Source organism: Giraffa tippelskirchi, chromosome 6 (genome assembly GCF_054371585.1).
Source record: "Giraffa tippelskirchi isolate mGirTip1 chromosome 6, T2T-mGirTip1v1.2.pri, whole genome shotgun sequence".
In the NCBI taxonomy this organism is placed as follows: domain Eukaryota; kingdom Metazoa; phylum Chordata; class Mammalia; order Artiodactyla; family Giraffidae; genus Giraffa; species Giraffa tippelskirchi.
Window position 1 is genome coordinate 73,635,277 of NC_137280.1, and position 21,303 is coordinate 73,656,579.

The following is a 21,303-nucleotide window of genomic DNA, read 5'->3' on the forward strand; positions in this document are numbered from 1 at the left end:
ACGCTAGCTCATGGGCACACACAGACCACGCCTCCCACTCCCACCTTCAGGAGACAGTCCCTGAAGGACAAAAACATGCTAACAGGCAGCCCCAGCATGGAAAGCAAACTCCGTGCAGACGGGATTCTGTACAAGACCCACTGCACCCACTGCGTGGAGGGGTCAGAAGAGGCTGTCCTTTGAAGCAGCTTTTTTTTTTTAAGTTTTTTTAGTTGAGATATAATTCACCCAGTTCAAAGTGTACGATTCAGCAGATTTGTGCGTTCACTGCTCTGCAACCCTTGCCACCGTCTAATCCCAGAACCTTTCCATCTCCTGCAGAGAAACCCCACTCCCATCAGCAGTCCCTCCCCATCCCCATCTCCCCATCTCCCCCTCCCCCGCGTCCCCCTCTCCCAGCCCAGGCAACGGGTCATCTGCTCTCTGTCTCTAGGTCTGCCTGTGCTGGACATTCCAGATCATCAAACACTATGTGGCCTTTAGTGTACAGTTCCTTTTACTTGACATGATGTTATCAGGGTTCATCCGTGTTGTGGTGAGATCAATATCTCACTGGTGTTTATGTCTGAATAATGTTCCACTATATGCATGTACCGCATTTCATTCATCCATTCATCAGCTGACCTATGGATGAGGTTTTGAAGAATGAGTATAAGAGGTCACTAACGTGGGGAGTGGCATTCTAAGCAGAGGGCAAGATGTGCTTTAAAAAATTGTTGTTTAGTTGCTCAGTCGTGTTTGACTCTTTGAGACCCCAGGGACTGTAGCCCACCAGGCTCCTCTGTCCATAGGATTCTCCAGGCAAGAATACTGGAGTGGGGTGCCACTTCCTTCTCCAGGGGAACTTTCTGACCCAGGGATCGAACCTGTGTCTCCTGCATCTCCTACACTGGCAGGCGGACTCTTTACCACTGAGCCACCAAGGAAGATTTAAAAAATAAATAAATAAAAAGCAAAAGAAAACAAACCAACAAAGAAATTTGGTGCATCTTAGGGAGAGTTTCCACCCTGGATTCAGCAGGACAGAAATGCAGGCGCGAGTGGGAAAGGGCGAGTGGAAAGGCGACGCAGTCACCCCGAAGATTCCCCACTGCAGCCAGCTCAGCGGACAGCTTCCCCGCCCTCACCCTATATTTTTAGAGCCATTTTTCCTAGGTTTTCTCTTTTCCCAAGTATCAGTTGCTACCACTGCATATCTGATCATCTTCACCAGGTCCTCTTACCTCCAAGCCACAGGAAGTCATTCACCGAGCGGAGCAGTTCCACCGACATGTGGTAGTGGACCAGGGAGTCCTGCAGCATCCCGGCCTGCAGGCACAAGTCCCCCACGTGCTTCCGCATGCGTCCCTGGCACCGCTTCTTGTAATGTCTGAAAGGTAAGGTGCATGGAAATGTATCATTGCCAATGCCCAGATTCGGCCCCAAAATCACGCTGGCTAAGCACTATCGAACTCTCTCACTAAAAAACGCTAAGAAGGCAACTTTAGGCTCTATGGTTGAAAGCCAGCCACCATCATTGCCAGTATATGAGCCAAGTTATTTTCTAAATGTAATAGAGTACATGTATTTCATGTGGATAATATTAGAAGAGGCTTTTTCTTTTCAAATTTTCCAATCATAACATTAGCACAAGAAAGTTTGTTTCGGCCTTTTAAAAAAATCAATTATCTTTCACTTTCTTAACTTCAAACCTATTATTATTTTATAAAGAGAGCTGTGCTGTATATACAAGCCAACTGTTTGGCTTTTGCAAACAAGATCTTTATCTTCACAAGTTCAGAGCAAGCTTTAATGATGCTTTGAGTGGTGGGGCCCAGAACACTCACTAACAGCTCTTTAAATATTGGCAAGGATGTGCTACTAAATAATGCAATAGCTTCTAACTCCGTATCAACTCAGAAACCAGAGAAACTATACCAATATCTTACTTCATCATTTTAAATATTCCTGTTCTTTTGAATATTAAATTTCTTTAAAGATAAGATTTCTTTTCAAGCAAAACAGCAGCTATATTAAATTTCCTCTTACCAAGAAGGCAATCTGATCAAGAACTAAAAACCCCTATATTAATCCAAAAGATGTGAGGCTTCTGGCTAAATGAATGTACAGATCCCAGGACCAACTTAAATCCCATCCTCTCTAACTCTGGAATGGAGCTTTTCTGTTCCCAACATTGGTTGAACTAAGATCATCACATAAGGCAGAGAAGGAGAGAAGAGGAACATGAGCCTGACCCCCATCTTTCTCCCAGGACAGCCCCCATCAACAGGCCTCCCCCTAGGAGGGCGCTGCACCTACACCGCCCGCCAGCCCCAAGCAGACCCGCATCACCCCCACCAGTCACCTCATCACCCCCACCAGTCACCTCAACGGCCCTCTCCTGTGTCCCAACGCCCCTCCCGCTCTGGAGCACTTCCATCCCTGCTACACACACACACAGACACACACACACCACCCCTAGAGGGGCCTTCCCTGCTACACACACACACACCACCCCTAGAGGGGCCTTCCCTGCTACACACACACACACACACACACACACACACACACCACCCCTAGAGGGGCCTTCCCAAAGCATCTGTCTGGTTAGGTCACCCCTCCCTTCAAAGCCTCCCAAGGCTCCCCAGTACAGCTCCAGCCCCTCCCCTGCCCCCTGCCCTCCCAGCCTCCCCAGTGACCCCAGGGGCCTGGCTCTTCTGCCAAGCTACTTCCCACTGGCCGTAGGGCTCATTCTGACTCAGTTTCTCAAGGAAGCCTTCCCTGCCTCCAGTCCCTGCACCTGTGGGGCCTCTCCCTCCCAAAGGTGGGCAGCACGTGGCCCATTCCCTGCGGTGTCTCCTGTTCTAACCAGAAAAGGATGCAGCCTCTGAAGGCACACTCACCTCCTCCACTCACATGACTGTGGACTCCTAACATGTGGCGGTTTACAGATCCCACCACGATACTGACTCAACAGACTCTGACTTAGACTTTTTCTTAAGAGACTTAACTCCTTTCCTGTTAGACTAAAATTTGCTTTAAAGCATCCTGTCTTACCTCTCTAAACAAAGTAAATTATTACATCTCCATACAAACTTACAAAGGTGCACATCTGCTGTAGCAAAATATAGCCCAGGACAGTTTCAAAAATAAACAGTACAATCACTGTGATCAGAAAGAGCTGGCTTTGAAAATACAGGATTTTTACAAAAAGAAGTCATCTAAATATGGTTACGGTTTTTCTATATAATGCAACACAACAATATAAAATATTTTGAATTATATAAAAATAGAATGAATCCTAATACTTGGGAGAAAGTCTCCAAAATGCCATACAAATAAAATCCTAGCATAGACATATATAAATTATTTAACTCTTGGAGTGCTGTGTGCCCCAAGACTGGGTCATCTCGAGAGTACGAGCAATCCTATTCCAATCCTTTGAAAAGACAGTAGGAAACAGATAAAGGAATTAAGACAATTCTAATTAGCTGTGGTGTGGACAACCAAAATATTTTAAGCCAATTTTTGCAGAATTTACAATATAAGCTTTCTCATTAAAATTCTCCTTCCAAAAAGACATGGATCCTTTCTTTCTTCATGGATCATTTGAAAATGATGTCAGGTTTGTTTTTTTCTAAGTCTCTCTGGAACCTCAGAGTTCTTACAAACACATTATTAGAATTGTTACACTGTGTGACCACTGCTCATGGATATGGAAAAACAAAACATACAAGCAAACAGTATGACAAAGAAAACCACAATATGAAGCCACAGCAGCAAATAAATGTAAAGTTAATGCGGAATGCAAATATTCAAAAAAGGTCATAATTTGTTGTAAAATTTAAAACTAATGGTGAATTTTAAAGCCATGAGCAACAGAACTTAGCCAAAAATGTGAATATGCTCTAAATACTTCAAAGAGCGACTCATGTTATTTCCTTATTCTTAACAAGTTATAAACACCAGGGCTAAAGGAACTGGAATTGAGGATTGATAGAAAAATTAATAACAACCCAATAAGCCCTAAATCATAAAGGCCTCAAATCAATCATGGCTAAAGCACAGCCACAGAGCTGCCAGCCTCCCCAGATAAAGGGAGATGCATCCTTTCTGGAAGCACCTAACACAGCCATAAACACTGCCACAGAGATGCTCACACCACACTTAACACTAAGGACAACTAGACTGAAGTACACACTGCGTGATTGCCATTACTTCTGATCAGAAAGAGGAAGAAAATGTGTCATATTTGTGCGACCTGGGTACTATTTACATGGCTCATGGTACATTCTAATCCAAAGTCCAATTTACTTGCAAAGAAACTACATATTCAAATCCAAAGGGAAACCAGAGCTGCTCAACCACACTGTGCAACTAAAACCCAAAGGAACTCTGATGAAGGTAATCTCTTACTGCTTTTGGTATTATATAGTTTTACAAGCATTTGCATAATTAAGTGACCACTACAGCCCATGATTCTGCACTAGAATATTAGGAGCTGAAAAAGCCTAGATTACGTGCACTGTGTAAATGCAATCACATCAACACACTGACAGGCACCCCTTTGGTGGACCTGAAGTTCCAAAGTAGACAACTCTACACAGTGCATGCTAAGTCGCTTTAGTCGTGTCTGACTCTGTGCGACCTTGTGGACTGCAGCCTGCCAGGCTCCTCTGTCCATGAACAGCTCTAACTAGAACATGAGAAAGGCAGAGTTCTGTACTCAATTTCAGATGCTGCATGGGCCATTAACTGACACTGCATCTCGTCTTAAGAAATCTGAACATCAATGGTTAACGCCGGTTTTCTCCATCTGAACTCTATTATGCTAACACTGGATATTAAACCCTCGCTCCATAAAGAGCCCCGGCCTACCCTGCAGAAGAGTTAGGTTCTGCTGAGGAAAGCTGATCGAGGGAGGCCTGGACAGTTTCCACCGCACACTCAGAATGGTCGAAAGATGAGTCTGCACCTGTGCATCGTTTGCCAGCATGTCATCACTGGAGGAGCGGGACCAACACCTGCCTCTCTGGGACGCAAAGCACACCAGTGCTGCCCAACCATCAGACACGGCTGAGCTTCGTGAGACAGACCTGAAGCCCACAAGTCTGAGGCTTTCTCTGAGAGGCTCCAAACTGGTCCACTTGACCCTCCAGACACAACAGTGATATAACACGATTAGTAGAGAGAACACGCTCTGCAGGCTGAAAAGGCCAGTGCTTGAATCCCGCTATAGCATTCACTAGCCCTGTGATGCTGAGCTGATGGCTTCCCCTCTCTGAGAACACTCCACGCTCTGCAAAAGGAGGCTGCCACCCCCACCTCAGATGGCATCCATGTGGCGTGAATGGAATATGGGGGCGGGGGAGTGCCTGACATAGAACCTTGCTAGCTTCCCTCCCCCGCCCCTCTCCCCTTTTAAACTTGCATACTCCCCCTAGCAAGTATCAGGCCTCTGGGACAGACTGTCCTATTCAGCTATCCACCACAGTAGGATCAAAAAAGAACTGCTTCCTCCATAGTAACTATCAGTGTTCTTAAGAGATCTAGGTTTAAGTCTATTTTGAGGGGATAGACTATTCCAGAACTACCCAACCATCCTTCCGCATGGCAGCCCCTCCTCCCAGTGTGCGTCCTCTCTGTCCTCAGATGCCCGGTGTGAACTGCTCGCGTCCACTGGACCCGCGGGGGCTCCGCACCTCCCCAGGCCTTCCTCCCTGCCCCAAGAGTGAGTGTGACCCACCTTCTCCGCCCTCCACGACACTCCAGCTCCAGCTTCCTCCATCCGCTGCCAGAGCATCTTCCTAAGATGCACATCTGGCCATGTGCCCCACCTCCCAGACCCTGAGGGTAAATGGCAGCTGCTGCTAAAACCCCAAACACCACAGAAAGAAAGTGAAAGTGAAAATCGCTCAGTCATGTCTGACTCTTTGCGACCCCATGGACTATACAGTCCATGAAATTCTCCAGGCCAGAATACTGGAGTGGGTAGCTGTTCCCTTCTCCAGGGCATCTTCCCAACCCAGGGATTGAACCCAGGTCTCCTGCATTGCAGGCAGATTCTTTACCAGCTGAGCCACCAGGGGAGCCCACTATGACCCAGGCCTTCCTCCAACCTCATCTCAGCCCTGGACCTTCAGCCTACATTCTCTGGATGCACTCCTCCCATTCATGGTTGTAAGCACACGCTGAAACTGACAACCCCCAATGCATGCCTCGAGTCCATCTCTGTCACCTGAGCCCCAGGCTCTTTGAAACCATCATTTGAATGTTGGCTGGCTTCCGAAAAACACATTTACCGTTTACTCTGGAACCCAACCACCAGCAGGAACTCCCCGTTTCAGTAACAATCTCAAACTTCCACTTTAGTTAACAGCCCCAGGACACGCCCAGCTGTTTGAGTCAAAACCCTGACGTCACATTTGACTTCCCCTGTCCCTCACCCGACGACCCCTGCGCCATCATCAGTCCTGCCATTTCTATCTCGGGGTATATCTCAGCTCTGGTTCCAAGGGACCCAGCATGGACCCAGCCAGCTCACAGCAAGTGTGTGCTGAGTCACAGTCCTCCAAAGGGTGCTCCCTGAAGAGGGACGTGTCCCCTGGCACCGGCCACCTAGGAAGGCATTTGATTCTCTTACAGGAGGCCCAGGGAAAGGGACTCGTGGTTCTCCCGTGGTCTGAACTTTGAAGCGTCTGTGGTCTGGGAGAGTCCCTGGTTAGCGGGCACACCCGCCAGTGAGCAGGTGAAAGTGGAGGAACCAAGGCACAGCTTCGGTCACTGCCATCCCCGGGCCCTGGGAGCCACAGGAAAGGCCCTGCGTCCAGAGCACCGCCCAGCCATCACAGGGTCCCACCCTGTGTTTCCCAACCACATAGCCTCAATCTGTCCTTGCCACGCTTCCTTCTGTTTTGTAGCCCCCCTACCCCAGGATGGGTTGGACCCTTTCAGGAATCTGGCCTGTATCAACTGAGACAAAGTCAACAAAAAATGAAAGTGCCCACATTTGGACCAGACCCTTGAAAGAGAAACAAGGCCTCCTGGCCAGCACGGTGGTGGCAGCAAAACCCTTCCCCAGGAGGTGAGATGGACCGGGGGTGAGAACACAAGGTCCTAGATCAGCCAAGGCGTCTCCCTTCACGGCTGACCTTGTGTGTTGGAGGTTCACCACCACCAGTTAATGACATGCCCATCAGTGGTGGCCATTAGCCTCAACAAATACACAACCAGCTATTTCTTACAGACATGGGTTAAAAGTAAAGGCTGGTGCAGGTAGGGCCTGTCCATCTGCTAAAATAAAGCAGAGACCTGGCTAAAGCAGAGAGGAAGCCATGGCCACCTGTATAGGTACTTGTGCCCACCAGATCCAAAGCAGCTAGCAATTTAGGAGAAGGACATATTTCCCTGATCCCCAGGAAAACTGCCCTTATAAAGGCAATTATGCATTGGAGAAGGAAATGGCAACACACTCCAGTGTTCTTGCCTGGAGAATCCCAGGGACGGCGGAGCCTATGGGGTCACACAGAGTTGGACACGACTGAAGTGACTTAGCAGCAGACTTTAGCAGACTAACCTCTGCCCCTTATGATGGAAAGTCGCTGGGACAAAGTAAAGTAAATGGTATGGGCGACGTGAGAGCAAAAGAAAACCTGGTGACTGCTCCCTCCAGCAGCATCCCTCCATGGCCAGCTTCGTCCAAGGCAGGCGTGTCTTCACCGGCAACTGCTGGCCAGTAAGCACCATCATGCATATGCAGCGACAGCCAAGAATCGCGTGCCTGGTACGTTTATTTGAAAGCCAGGGTCAAGCAAGGTGCAGCAGACTTTGTCTTTCCAAGTTAAAATATCCCAGGAAAAACCCCTCGCAGCCACTTAAATCAACTAGCATCTCACTTCCTCAAACCCAAAAAAAAAAATTAACAAGGGCTCATTTGTCACCAAATGTGAGACCAAACAGGTTCCCCAAAGCAAGAATTTGAACAGCTATCTAATGCCAGTGGGTTATGTGCTAAAAAAGCAAAAGGAATTAGAAAATAAAATGATGACCGGGATGAGACATGGGATCAAGGCAGCAGTTAGGTTTGTTTTCTAAAGCGATCAGGCGGTGAGGAGGCAGCAAAGGGGGAATCCAGCTATTTTCAGGGCAACCCGTGCACAGCCTACCTTTTCAGACCCAACAACACACTCACAGGGCGGTATGAGAGAAAAAGAACAAAGGAAAAGAAAAGAAAGAGGAACAAGCGAAAATTAGAAACACACCAGAACAAAAACAACTTTGACAGCACGTTCAAGAATTGACATGGGCTTTGATAAGGCCAGGGTCACGTGTGGCCCCACCTTGCCAGGGACCATTACCTCGGCACAGACCCCGCCTGACACCTGGGGCTCAGCAGGAGGTGACAGGTGAGTTGAGGGGCCAGCCAGAGTGGGTCTGGTGGGTCTGAGTGGGTCTGGTGCGGGTAGTTCTGCCCCTCAGTGGTGCCCAGGCTTCCTAAACCTTGCCACCTGGGCTGCAAGGAGCAGGGGGGCAGCGCGGGCGTGGCGATCACAGGGTCATGTGAGCACCAAGTACAGGCTGTGGGTGTGACATGCCCTGCCCTTCTTGAGGCCACACAACATGTCCGGGTGTGGGAGGGAGACCTCTCCAGACTCTGCCAGGCACCACCTCCAGGAGCGGCTCAGGGCCTCTGTGCCTCTCCCCGCAGAGCTGGCCTGGACTTCTTCCCTCGGCTCTCTGACATCTTTTCCTCTAACTTATCAACAACCAGAAAGTCGGGTTCGACCTCAGGTGAGTCCAGGAAACCCTGAGCACCTACTCTGCAGTAGACACGGCGGCACCCACACCACGTCCTCCGTCCTCGCCTGCGAGACCAGCACGCGAGCTCTGCAGAGGACGGGAGAGGCTCAGCACCCTAGGCAGGAGTGCTCCCGCCAGCGAGGGGACCACGTCTCTGCTCTCTTCTGCGGGAGGGCCGCAGGGAAACGGAGGAGGGGTGGGCAGAGACGGCAAGCAGGGGCCCCGCAGAGCTCGTCTGCGATTCTGGTGACTGCATCACAGGGTCACGTGAGGACCGAGCGATCCCTGTGGCACAGAGACCACAAACACGCTGTCCTCCTCGGCAACAGGAGCTCTTTCAGGAGCTCCCCTGGTGGTTCTGATATCCTAAGTGGGGGACCTGGCTCCGGGGCGTCTGGCAGGAGGAGGGGTCTGGCCTGGGAGGCAGGTGGCAGGGGTCCAGCTCCAGCCCAGCAGGCGGGAGTTCTGCTGCCTCTGGGGCTCAGCACCCCATCTACACACAGAAGGGGTGAGGCTGAATAGCAGTCTTCACAACATGCTCTGGAGCAGCGCTGTCCAATAGGAGTAAGATGCAAGCCATGTGAATGAAGCTGTCCAGTTGCCACATTTAAAAAGGTGAAAAACAAACACTTGCAACTGATTTTAATAATGTCCTTTGTTCGATCTCATATATGTAGAATGTTATCATTTTAACGTGCAATCAATTAAAAAAAAACACCAAGATAGACCACATTCTTCTTCCCAGACTGTCTCAGCACCTGTCCTGCCTTTTACCTGCAGCTCATCTCGGCTCAGCTTCCTCTACTGTCCTAGTGACAGTGGCTACCCTCTGGACAGCTGTTCCAGGGGTTCCACTTCGGGGTCTGGGCTGAAAATGGGGAGTTAAGTGTCACACGAACCCTAACAGGATCTTCCCCAACCAAAGTCTGTCCCACTCATTTTTAGAAAGTCTGAAACCCAGTGGACTGCACCCTTCTCCCCCACCACTTCAGGAAACCCTCCCACTTGCTCGTCTCTTTCTGGAGCCTGGGCTCCAAGCCAACTTACCTACTGTCTGTGTCCAGCCCGACGAAGTCCTTCTTCTCGAAGGGGACACAGAGGAGTGGGATCTTGTCCCCGGACTTGTCTGTAGCCCTGTCCAGGCGCTTGGACTCGAGCACGATGAAGAGCGACTCCACGAAGTCCTCGATGCGCTTCTCCACCGTCGCGCAGTCCTCGTAGCTGGGGTAGAAGGCCACGTCAGTGCGTGGCTGCTCGGCGATCTCCCCTTGCAGCCCAAACACGAAGAGGCGCGAGTCGTACAGCGTGGAGCCGTAGATTTCCTTCTGCACGTGAAACTTCTCGAAGGTCTGCGGCCAGTCCTTGGCCGAGAAGCAGTCGGTGATGGTGATGAGGCCCACGACCTTGCGATGGGTCTGGAAGTCGCCCCACTCGCTGTTCTCGGGCGGGTAATGGTGCCGGTAGCGGATGTAGAGCGCGCGCTGCGAGTCGCGCACGCTGATCTGGCTCACCGACGAGATCCTCTTGTAGATCCTGAAGAAGTTCTCCTCCGAGACGATCCCCACGGGCTGGACCACCACGAGGAGAGTCTGGTGATCCTCGGCGCATTGCATGTAGTCAGGGACGCTCATGGTGAAGACCCTGCCCAGAGGGAAGAAGGGGCTCTGAGGATGCGCACGGATTTTGCAGGCTGCGTCCCACTCCAGCACGCGGGGATGCCGGCGTCCCCCAGCTGGAAGGCTGAGCGAGCCCCAAGCCAAGCAGCGGGGTACCGTTTGTCCTCGGGGGTTCTGCATGCATCTACCCATAGCTCTTATCACAGTACCCTGCTACTGGAACAAGCTTGGAGCACCTGCAGTTTAAAAGGAGCCTCTCAGGTTTTCTATTCCCAGTACCTCACCAGACACCCATGTGGAGTCAGTGCTCAGCGAAGGCTGAATAAATGAAGGAAGGAAGGAAGGAAGGAATGGCTTCCTCAGCCTCTCAGCAGAAATAATGAAGATTCCGCAAGTGGAATCAGAAGACCAGGACTCTACTCCAGGCCACCTGAGCTCCTGAGCTGAAAACTAATGGGGATAAGATAAAACTTGCCTTCTTAAGAAGGTATCTAGATTAAGGAAAGCTGCAAACGCAAAGTGCCAAGCACAGTGTGAGACAGAAGGAGGAATTACACACCATTACCATCCCTCATTTTATGAACCAAGTTTCCTTGGGAGAGTTTTTATAACCTCGCTGTGCCGATTTTGTCAGATATAAAAAGAAAACAGAAAAAAAGAAAGAAAACAGCATCAACTATACTCCAGTAATTTTTTTAAAAAAAGAGGAAGAAAGAAAACAATATTACCTGATTCTCAGTGCTGTTGAGGAATTCAGTTAGATAACCCATATGAAAGCATCTGGCCCACAGGAGTTAATAAATGTTTGTTAAATGAATGGACAAACAAGCAGATGAATGCTGCCCCATCCGCAGACCATCATAATAGCACTGCCTGGAAAAATGAAGCCCCGTTCCACCCAGACTCCACACTAGGCGTGTCAGTGACCCAGACAGGCCTGTGTGCTTCTCTAAGCCCCAGTTTGTGAATAAAAATGTGGATAATAAGACAAACCTCAAAGGATTAGTGAGTCAATATCCTGGTTTCAATATTATACTTTTGTCACTTTGCAAGATGGTTGTTGTTCAGTTGCTAGGTCGTGTCTGACTCTTTGCAACCCCTGGACTGCAGCACGCCAGGCTTCCCTGTCCTTCACTATCTCCCAGAGTTTGCTCAAATTCATATCCATTGAGTCAATGATGCCATCCAACCATCTCATCCTCTTTAAGACGGTACCAGTAAGGGAATGGAGAAGGCAATGGCACCCCACTCCAGTACTCTTGCCTGGAAAATTCCATGGATGGAGGAGCCTGGTGGGCTACAGTCCATGGGGTCGCTAAGAGTCGGACATGACTGCGCGACTTCACTTTCACTTTTCCCTTTCATGCACTGGAGAAGGAAATGGCAACCCACTCCAGTGTTCTTGCCTGGAGAATCCCAGGGACGGCAGAGGCTGGTGGGCTGCCGTCTATGGGGTCGCACAGAGTCGGACACGACTGAAGCAACTTAGCAGCAGTAGTAGCAGCAGTAAGGGAAATTAGGCAAAGAGTCCACAAGCTCTCTCAACACTCACACTGTTATACAACCATCTCCAGAATGTTTTCACCTTTGCCAACTGAAGCTCTGTCCCCATTAAACACTAATTCCCATCCCTTCACCCCAAGTCCCGGTCCCACCATCTACTTCCTGTCTCTCTGAGTCTGACCACTCTAGGCACGTCACCTCAGTGGAACCATGTTGTGACTGGCTCATTTCACTTAGGAGAATGTCTTCAAAGTTCATCCATGGTGTAGCATGTATCAGAAATTCCTTATTTAATGCTGAATAATATTCCATGGAATATTATATACATTTATGTATAAAGGTATATAACACATTTTATTTATCCATTCATTGAAGGTCATTTGGCTTGTTCCTAGCTTTGGCTACTATGAATAATACTATTATGAACATGGGTATACAGACAAAATGTTTTAAGTATAAAAAACACCACGTTTGCAAAGATGTAGTTATAGATGTAGATCCAAAAGTAATTTCTATTTGACAGGTGGGCGTGTAGACTGGTACATCCTGGGCCCGGCAGCCTGCCTTGCTAGAGGAACTCTGGCATGTGGTGGGCAGGTTTATAGAATCAAGAACTGGAGAAAACGAAGCTGTCCACTGTTAGGAGGATGGGTAACTAAACTGTGGTCTTTTAACACAACGGAATACTTCGAACAGTGAAAATGAATGACCTAGAGGAACAAAGATGAGTCTCAAAAACATGATGGGCAAGCAAAGCAGGTTATGGATTAATACAAGCAGCACCATTCCACTTATGTAAAGTTTAAACAGGTAACACTAAACAATATGTTGTTTACACATATGGTAAAATTATAAAGAAAAAGGTAAATTTGGACAGTGGTTACTTGGGTGGCAAAGAGGATGCAGTTTGAAAAGGAAGCCGCAGGGCTGCAGAAGTAGCAGTTGTGTTCTGTCTCTTAAGCTGGATGGCAGATCCAGGGGTGCTCGTTTTGCCCTTCTTTAAACTGTACATAAACGTCAAACGTTTCACAGAAGAGTTAAAAAAGGAAGAAGATCCTGTTGAGAGAGAGGTTCAAGAGGGAGGGGACATATGTATGCCTGTGGCTGATTCACACTGATGTATGGCAGAAACCAACACAATACTGTAAAGCAATTATCCTTCAATTCAAAATAAATAAATTTTTTTTAAAAAAGGAAGAAGATCCAGTTTCAAAAAGCTTACAGGGTGGGTCTCAGCGGGTTGGCTAGTTTCAGGACCTGGCCCCAGCCCTTCTCCTCTATCAGGAGATGATGCTGCTGATCCCAAAACACCCTGTTTCTATGAGCAAAGAAGTCGCTGCACAAAAAAGCATGTGAGTTACAGGTGCAGATCTGTCTGAAGACAGGTGGCTTGTGGATCTCAGACACAGTTTGAGGATAGGAGGTGCTCAGTTTCTCTGGTCTGAAGTAAAATGAGAAAAATACAAATTATGTATAAGTGTTGCATAAAACTAAAGTAAACTTAGTGTGTGTCTTATAAATGTTAACTATTATTGTTATTTATTCTTAGGTTTGGAGAAGGAAATGGCAACCCACTCCAGTATTCTTGCCTGGAGAATCCCATGGACAGAGGAGCCTGGAAGGCTGTAGTCTTTGGGGTCGCAAACAGTCGGACATGACTGAGCGACTAAGCACATTCTCAAGTTACGAACTTTCTCATTTTTTTTGCTGTTAAAACATTCTTTTTTGGGGGGAGTGGGGGGTACTTCCCTAGTGATCCAGTAGTTAAGACTCCTCGCTTCCAAGGCAGGGGGTGGGGGTTTGACCCCTGGTTGCTGCTGCTAAGTCGCTTCAGTCACGTCCAACTCTGTGCGACCCCATAGACCAGCCCATCAGACTCCCCCATCCCTGGGATTTTCCAGGCAAGAACACTGGAGTGGGTTGCCATTTCCTTCTCCAATCCATGAAAGTGAAAAGTGAAAGTGAAGTCGCTCAGTCCGACTCTTAGCAACCCCATGAACTGCAGCCTACCAGACTCCTCCGTCCATGGGATTGTCCATGCAAGAGTACTGGAGTGGGGTGCCATTGCCTTCTCCTTGATCCCTGGTTAGGGAACTAAAATCCCATTTGCCTCGGGCTGCAGCCAAAAAAAAAAAAAGTTCCAATTTTTTTTTTTTTCCAAAATGGCCAAGCCACGCGGCTTTGTAGGATCTTAGTTCCCCAGCCTAAAACTGAACCTGGGCCATGGCAGTGACAGCACCAAGGCTTAACCACTGAGCCACCAAGGAACTCCTAAACATTCTTGCTTTCATAAAACAATAGTGAGAGCAGATGGCAGCAGTTTTCCATCATACTATCTGGGCAAAAATAAAAATCAACAAACGTTTTCCCTGAAGGAGCTCAGAATCAGCAAAGTTCTTGTTCACCTTTGCCCCAGATTCAAAATATACAACTAACACTGGAAGAAATTTGTCTCATGTAAGGTAGGAATAGGAATTGCACTAGACACTTTACAATCTATCATATCATATTCACAGTTCACAACAATCTGAGAAACAAGCATTCCTATCTTCAACCTTACAGATAAAGAACCAAGCTCAGTCATCTGCTCAAGGTCTCCTAATCTGTAAGTGGGAAACTGGCTCCAGAGTTGATGCTTTTCCACTAGTTTCTTCAAGGGAGAAAGAATCTAATGAAATGAGCCCTGGCACTGAGCCAGCTCTGGTGTCTGAGACTCCAGTTCAGTTCAGTCACTCAGTCATGTCTGACTCTTTGCGACCCCACGGACTGCAGCACACCAGGCTTCCCTGTCCATCACCAATTAGTCTGAGACTAATCTAATATGAATATTAAAACATTAAGAATATATTTCTTCAGGGACTTCCCCGGTGGTCCAGTAGCTATGACTCTGCACTCCCAATCCAGGAAGCCTGGGTGTGATCCCTGGTTGGGGAACTAGATCCTACATGCCGGAACTAAGAGCTCCATACTGTAACTAAAGATCATGCTGCAATGAAGATCAAGGATTCCACATGTGGCAACTAAGACCCAGGGCAGCCAAATCAATAAATAAATATTTATTTTAAAAAGAATATAATTCTTCAACTTGGTATTTCCTCAAAAAGTTAAACATAGAGTTACCATATAAACAGCAGTTCTACTCCTAGGTATATACCAAAGAGATTTGAAAATACATGTCCACACAAAAAGTAGTACACAAACATTCATGGCAGTATTATTCGTAAGAGCCAAAAAGTGGAAACAACAGAGATATCCATCACCTGATAAATGGATAAAAAAAATGCAGTCTATGCATACAATAGAATACTGCTCAGCCCTAAACAGTACTGACACTGCTACAACATGGGTGAACCCTGGAAACATTGTGCTGGTTGAAAGAAGCCAGGCACAAAAGACTACATATTGCATGATTCTATTTACATGAAATGCCCCAAATATGCAACTCCTTGGAGACAGAGAGTAAATTTGTGGCTGTTACGGGTGCAGGAGAGGAGACTGACAACGGGTATGGAATTTCTATCTGAAGTGATGAAAATGGTCTGGATTAATAATGGTTGCACAACTGGGAATACACTGAAAACCACTTAAGTGTACAATTTAAATGGGTGGACTTAACCGTATGTGAGCATTCTCTCGATAAAGCTGTTACTTGATAAAATATTTCTTAATTATTTTTCCCTCTATTCCACTGGACAGCCCCACAATTTAAGAAAAAAACCTTGCCAAGGGATCTTTAAGGATTGCAAGATTCCTGGTTCTCCAGCGTCATGTCTCTAGTGCTGTTATTTCATACTAGGTAACACTAGCTGGGCCGGACTAGAAAGAGACTGTAACTACCTTTTAAAAATCGCCAGTTGCCTTTAAACTGGGTGGGGTGGAGCAGAGGAGAAGGCGGAGGAAGTCACAGGCTTCTGCTCATTTTTAACTAACCCAAGCCTGCCTTCGGCACTGGGGATCCCTCTGTAAGAACAAGCGGAGTCCACAAGCATCCCACCCTGACACCAGCACACTCCGCGTGGAAAGGCGTTCGCGCGGGGCAGACGGACTGGGGGTGGAGACCCAGGCGGGCACCGGCTCTGCGTTTCCGAGACTCAGCCGGGAGAAGCTGGACTTGACAATTTAGGGAGCTCAACCGCGGGAGACGGTGCCTGACGCCGCCGCGCGGGATCTGAGCCACTCAGAACCCAGAGGAGAAGGAGGAGCGGGAGGAAACCGAGAGCCGGGCGGTCCCAGCCGCGTCCGCAGACCCCCGGCCGGGGGCAGGGGCCGGGGAGGGGCCGGGGACGGCCAGCGCCCGCCGAGGGGAGGCCGGGCCGGGCCCGAGAGGCGGCAGGTGCGGTCCGGGGCGGGACGGGCGCGGGCGCGGACTGGGGAGGCCGGGCCGCTGGGCCGCCGGGCCGGGGCAGGTGGCCGCGGCAGGTGCGGGCGGAGTCTAGTCCCTCCGCGGGACACACGCTGCCCGGCGCCCCCCGCGTGCGCCGTGACCCACGGACAGCCCTCCCGAGGCCGGCCCGATCCCCTGCCCAGGGGCACCCCCTTCTTGCACTTACGCGGCTGGGGGCCCTGGGCCCGGAGCAGGCGCCTACGGCGAGAGGGGCGGCGGGGCCGGGCAGCCTCTGCGGCCGCTCGCCGGGCTCGGAGCTGGAGCTTCCGACTGGCGGCCGGGCCGGCGCCGCCCCTGCGCATGCGCGGGGCCTGTCCCGGGCCTGGGGACCCGCGCCGGGTTTTAGGGGTGACACGGTACCTGCGAGGGAGGGGAGGGGGGAAGGCAAGTCCGGGGGAGCGAGGTGGTCGCTGGGGGCCAGGAAGGGGAGAGGAGGGAGACGGAAGGAGAAGGGCGGGAGGGGAGCAGCTGCGACGGAGAGGAGAACATTAGCTCTTGGGGCCGCGCACCCCAAAGGAGGCGCCAAGTCCTGCCTCCGCGTCCCTTTCCCCGCTCTCAGGGCGCGCAGCTCAAATTTCAGCTCGAGGGTGGAGCCCTTTGCAGCCCCCGCCTCAGCAAAGCTCCTACCGGATCACGATCCCAGCGCCCGCGCCGAGCCAGGCTTCCAGTCGCTCCCGGGATCAAGCACCAGCAGGCGTGGTTGCGATGCTTAGAGCTACCTTGCGGACAGTATAAGTTCCCCTTTTACTGTCTGGAAGACGATCTCAGGGTGCCTCCCGGGCCTGACTTAACTGCTTGGTCACAGGGGCTGGGCGGGGATGAGGATGTCAGAGCCGGAGCCTGGAGCAGACTACCCGAGGCCCGGTGCCTGGTCCCCACCCGTCCTGGGAAAACCACTCCCGACTCTAGGGGTCCCGTCAAGGGCTCAGAATAAGCCCCCGGGTGTGGAACGGCTGTTTCAGTTCCAGCACACAGCTGACTAGGTAGGGCATAAGCCACTTAAGAACTTAAACCCTTCTAGGTTAAAAAATAAACAAAACTTTAAAAGGAGTATACATACATAGGTTGGAATGTGCATAGCATATTTGAAAAATACACAAGGAATTGTCAACAGTTGTAGGGTTGAGAGAAAAGAGAATGAGGGAGAACTTTCCCTTGTGCTCTGTTGGAATTTTTTACCGTATGCATGTATATTTCTTTTTCAGTTAACAACAACAACAACAAAACTGTAATGAAGGACAGGAATAGTGCAGCCAGTACAGCTGCCACGGAAAAACAGAGCCATCACTTTACTTTACCCAAGCAAGCATTTATTGACTCTGCTGTGGGCCCAGTGCTGTTTTATGACTTATTATTTATATATTTTTTAAAATAATAATATGCTATCCCTCATCCCTGCCCTGGGCCAGTGGAAAACCAATTGCATTTTATTGAATTGTTTCCCAAGGAGTGGAAATGAATTATAAACAGAACGCATCTTCAGGGCAAAACCCGTGGAGTGTATTTCCAGCACACCAGCCAGGACAGATTTTCAACACAGGCGCCCAGAGGCTGAGAGTATGTTTCCAGGACCCTGCATAAAGCTACCCAGAGTGGCTTCTTCTTGGCCCTGAGAGCACAAGTTGACAGTTATAGAACACAGAAAACAGACATTAAAAGAGGCCAACCTTTATTGGAGGTCTATGTGCCAGGAATAAAAATCCCTGTTTAGCACACAATGTCTTCATAAGATCCATGTAAGGTAGCTATTCTTAACATTAAGGTCAAGAAAGAACACTCTACTTGGCACACAAGTGGCTGGTGCTGTTTAGGATTCAAATCTGAGGCTGTCTGACAATTGTCTGTGCTCTTCCCATAGTCCTTCTCTGTTCTCATTCTATCTATAAATGGATAAGAGAAGCAATTTGGAAAGCAAGATTGAATGCTGGCAAGAGGAAACATTGCTATTTTCGTACAGTGTTTCTGTTTTCAATGTACTCACATTAATTTTATTGTCCTATCAAATCTGTGAGGGAGGGAGGAAACTATTCTGCATTTTTATGAGAAAACCAAAGTTCAGAGACTGTAAAGGCTTGCCACAGCACCCCAGCCATCAAATGGAGGTGCCTAGACTTGTTTCAGGTATATCCTGCTTCTGCAGTTATAGTCCTTACACAGTTTTAACATTTCCTGAGCATCTCCTCTGAACGTTGAGAATTTAAGGAATACACCAAATCTGCTCTCAAGGAGTTTTAGACTCTTAAAAGTTGGATTGGAAAGATCATCTGAAATCATCAAGTCCAACCTCACCAGCCACACCAGAGCCCCTCTACAGAAGTCCTCATTTCAGTTCAGTCGCTCAGTCATGTCCGACTATTTGCAACCCCATATACTGCAGCACGCCAGGCTTCACTGTCCATCACCAACTCCCAGAGCTTGTTCAAACTCATGTCCATCAAATTGGTGATGCCATCCAACAATCTCATCCTCTGTTGTCCCCTTCTCCTCCTGCCTTCAATCTTTCCCAGCATCAGGGTCTTTTCCAATGAGTCAGTTCTTCACATCAGGTGGCCAAAGTATTGGAGCTTCAGCTTCAGCATCAGTCCTTCCAATGAATATTCAGGATTGATTTCCTTTAGGATGGACTGGTTGGATCTCCTTGCAGTCCAAGGGACTCTCAAGAGTCTTCTTCAACACTACAGTTCAAAAGCATCTATTCTTCGGTGCTCAGCTTTCTTGATGGTCCAACTCTCACATCCATACATGACTACTGGAAACACCACAGCTTTGATTAGACAGATCTTTGTTGACAGTAATCTCTGCTTTTTAATATGCTGTCTAGCTTGGTCATAACTTTTCTTCCAAGGAGCAAGCATCTTTTAATTTTATGGCTGCAGTCACCATCTGCAGTGATTTTGGAGCCCCCAAAAATAAAGTCAGCCACTGTTTCCACTGTTTCCCCATCTATTTGCCATGAAGTGATGGGACCAGATGCCATGATCTTAGTTTTTTGAATGTTGAGTTTTAAGCCAACTTTTCACTCTCCTCTTTCACCTTTATCAAGAGGCTCTTAGTTCCTCTTCGCTTTCTGCCATAAGGGTGGTGTCATCTGCATATCTGAGGTTACTGATATTTCTCCCAGCAATCTTGATTCCAGCTTGTGCTTCATCTAGCCCGGCACTTCCCATGATGTACTACTCTGCATATAAGTTAAATAAGCAGGGTGACAATATACAGCCTTGACATACTCCTTTCCCAATTTGGAACCAGTCCACTATTACATATTTGGTTCTAAATGTTGCTTCTTGACCTGCATACAGATTTGTCAGGAGGCAGGTCAGGTGGTCTGGTATGCCCATTTCTTTAAGAATTTCCCACAGTTTGTTGTGACCCACACAGTCAAAGGCTTTGGAACAGAAGTCCTAATGGGGGTGGAAAGTTTCATGCAATGATACAGAGCCCTGTTAGAAAGTTCTCAAATGAGGCAAGTGCTCAATAAGACAAAATGCTTCCCTGAAAAATCCAATCACAAGGTCTCAAAGATGAAGACCAATGCCCAATGAGGCTTGGCGGAGTTGAGAATTACCTCTGAAACCAGTCAAAAGCAAAGATCAGGGCACAAACTCCATTACTCACTAACTATATAACTTCAATGTCTTCACCTACAAAATGGGAGTGATCACTTCTTAAGGTCACTCTCAGGATTAATAAAACCAAGTATAAGAAAGTACTTTGAGACAGAGTGGGATAGATCTAAGTTCCGTTTCAGTCCTCTCATGTGCTACTTGTATGGCCTTAGGATAGGGTGACCATGTATCCTGATTTGCCTAGGACAATCCCAGTCTATGCTGTTGCCCTGGCTAAAAGCGTTCTGGTCAGGTGATATGATCATCCTACTTTGGCAAAGCCCATCACCTCTCAGGTTTTTTGATCCACCAACAGTATGATAAAGGTTTCCTTACTCCTTTCCATGTTGTAGGGCTCTCTTCTACCATGCAGTCCACTCAGATACTTGCCCACAGGGCCATGTCTCACCTGGGTTTTCTAGGGCCCAGGCCATGAAAGAGGATGTTTGTTTATTTAGCACCATGAACAATCAGCCACTTGAGCGGGACTTCCACATCTACTCCATCAAAATAACACAGTCAGGGTAGCTACCACTTACCCAGCAGGGAAAGTACACTGTGCTTGGTACAGATTTCTCACATAACCTCACAGTAACCCTATAAGGTCAGTTGTTCTATTGTGGAGACTAAGCAGTAACACTTCTTTTTCCTCTTTCTGAGTGTGGAACGATTGATAAATAAGACAAAAGAATCAGACAATGGATATTCACAAGTCAATTTTATTACTAATATGTCAGTTTAAGAGGGCGCTGTAGATCTGGAGCCAAAAATTTGGTTTAGATTTACTAAAATCTTCACCTTAGAATTAGCCAGCCTTGGGAACCCTCCTACACTGTTATGGGAATGTATGATGGTGCAGCCACTGTAGAAAACAGTATGGAGGGTCCTCAGAAAACTAAAACTAGAATTAACATATGATTGATCCAGCAATCCCACTCCTGGGCATATATCCAGATAAAACCAAAATTCAAAGATCCATGCAGCCCCATGCTCATAGCAGCACTATTCACCATAGCCAAGACATGGAAACAACCTAAACATCCATCAACAAAGGAATGGATAAAGGAGACATGGTACATATATACAATGGAATATTACTCAGGCATAAAAAGAATGAAATAATGCCCTTTTCAGCAACAGGGATGCAACCAGAGATTATCATACTAAGTGAAGCACAACAGCAGGGGGTTGGGGGAGAAACGGAATGGGAGGTGAGCATTAGCAGACTTAAACTTTTACATACAGAATGGATAAACAAGGCCCTACAGTATAGCACAGCGAATTATATTCAATATCCTATTATAAAACATAATGGAAAAGAATATTTTATAAAAAGAATCTGTGTGTGTGTGTGTATATATATATATATATAAAACTGAATCACTTGGCTCTAGAGCAGTAATTTACGTAGCATTGT

At 48.1% G+C, this 21,303-nt stretch overlaps 1 protein-coding gene across 11 annotated transcripts in view; it reads right to left on the reverse strand.

Moving 5' to 3' along the window:
* TRAPPC9 (trafficking protein particle complex subunit 9) overlaps nt 1–16,556 on the reverse strand; it is a 390,153-nt gene extending 373,597 nt beyond the window's left edge. For 9 of the 11 annotated variants that reach the window (XR_014057689.1, XR_014057688.1, XR_014057687.1 and 6 more), the window contains exons 1-3: nt 16,448–16,556; nt 9,826–10,419; nt 1,224–1,369 (exon numbers count right to left, since the gene is read on the reverse strand). Coding sequence is in view for 8 of the 11 variants with exons in the window: in XM_081504121.1 (XP_081360247.1) it covers nt 1,224–1,369; nt 9,826–10,409 (730 nt within the window). In the remaining 3 variants the exon portion in view is untranslated. Of the gene's footprint in view, nt 1–1,223; nt 1,370–8,144; nt 8,166–9,804; nt 10,420–16,447 lie in introns of all 11 variants that reach the window. The other 2 variants (XM_081504117.1, XM_081504124.1) reach the window with 2 other exon arrangements.
* Nucleotides 16,557–21,303: the final 4,747 nt, after the last annotated feature.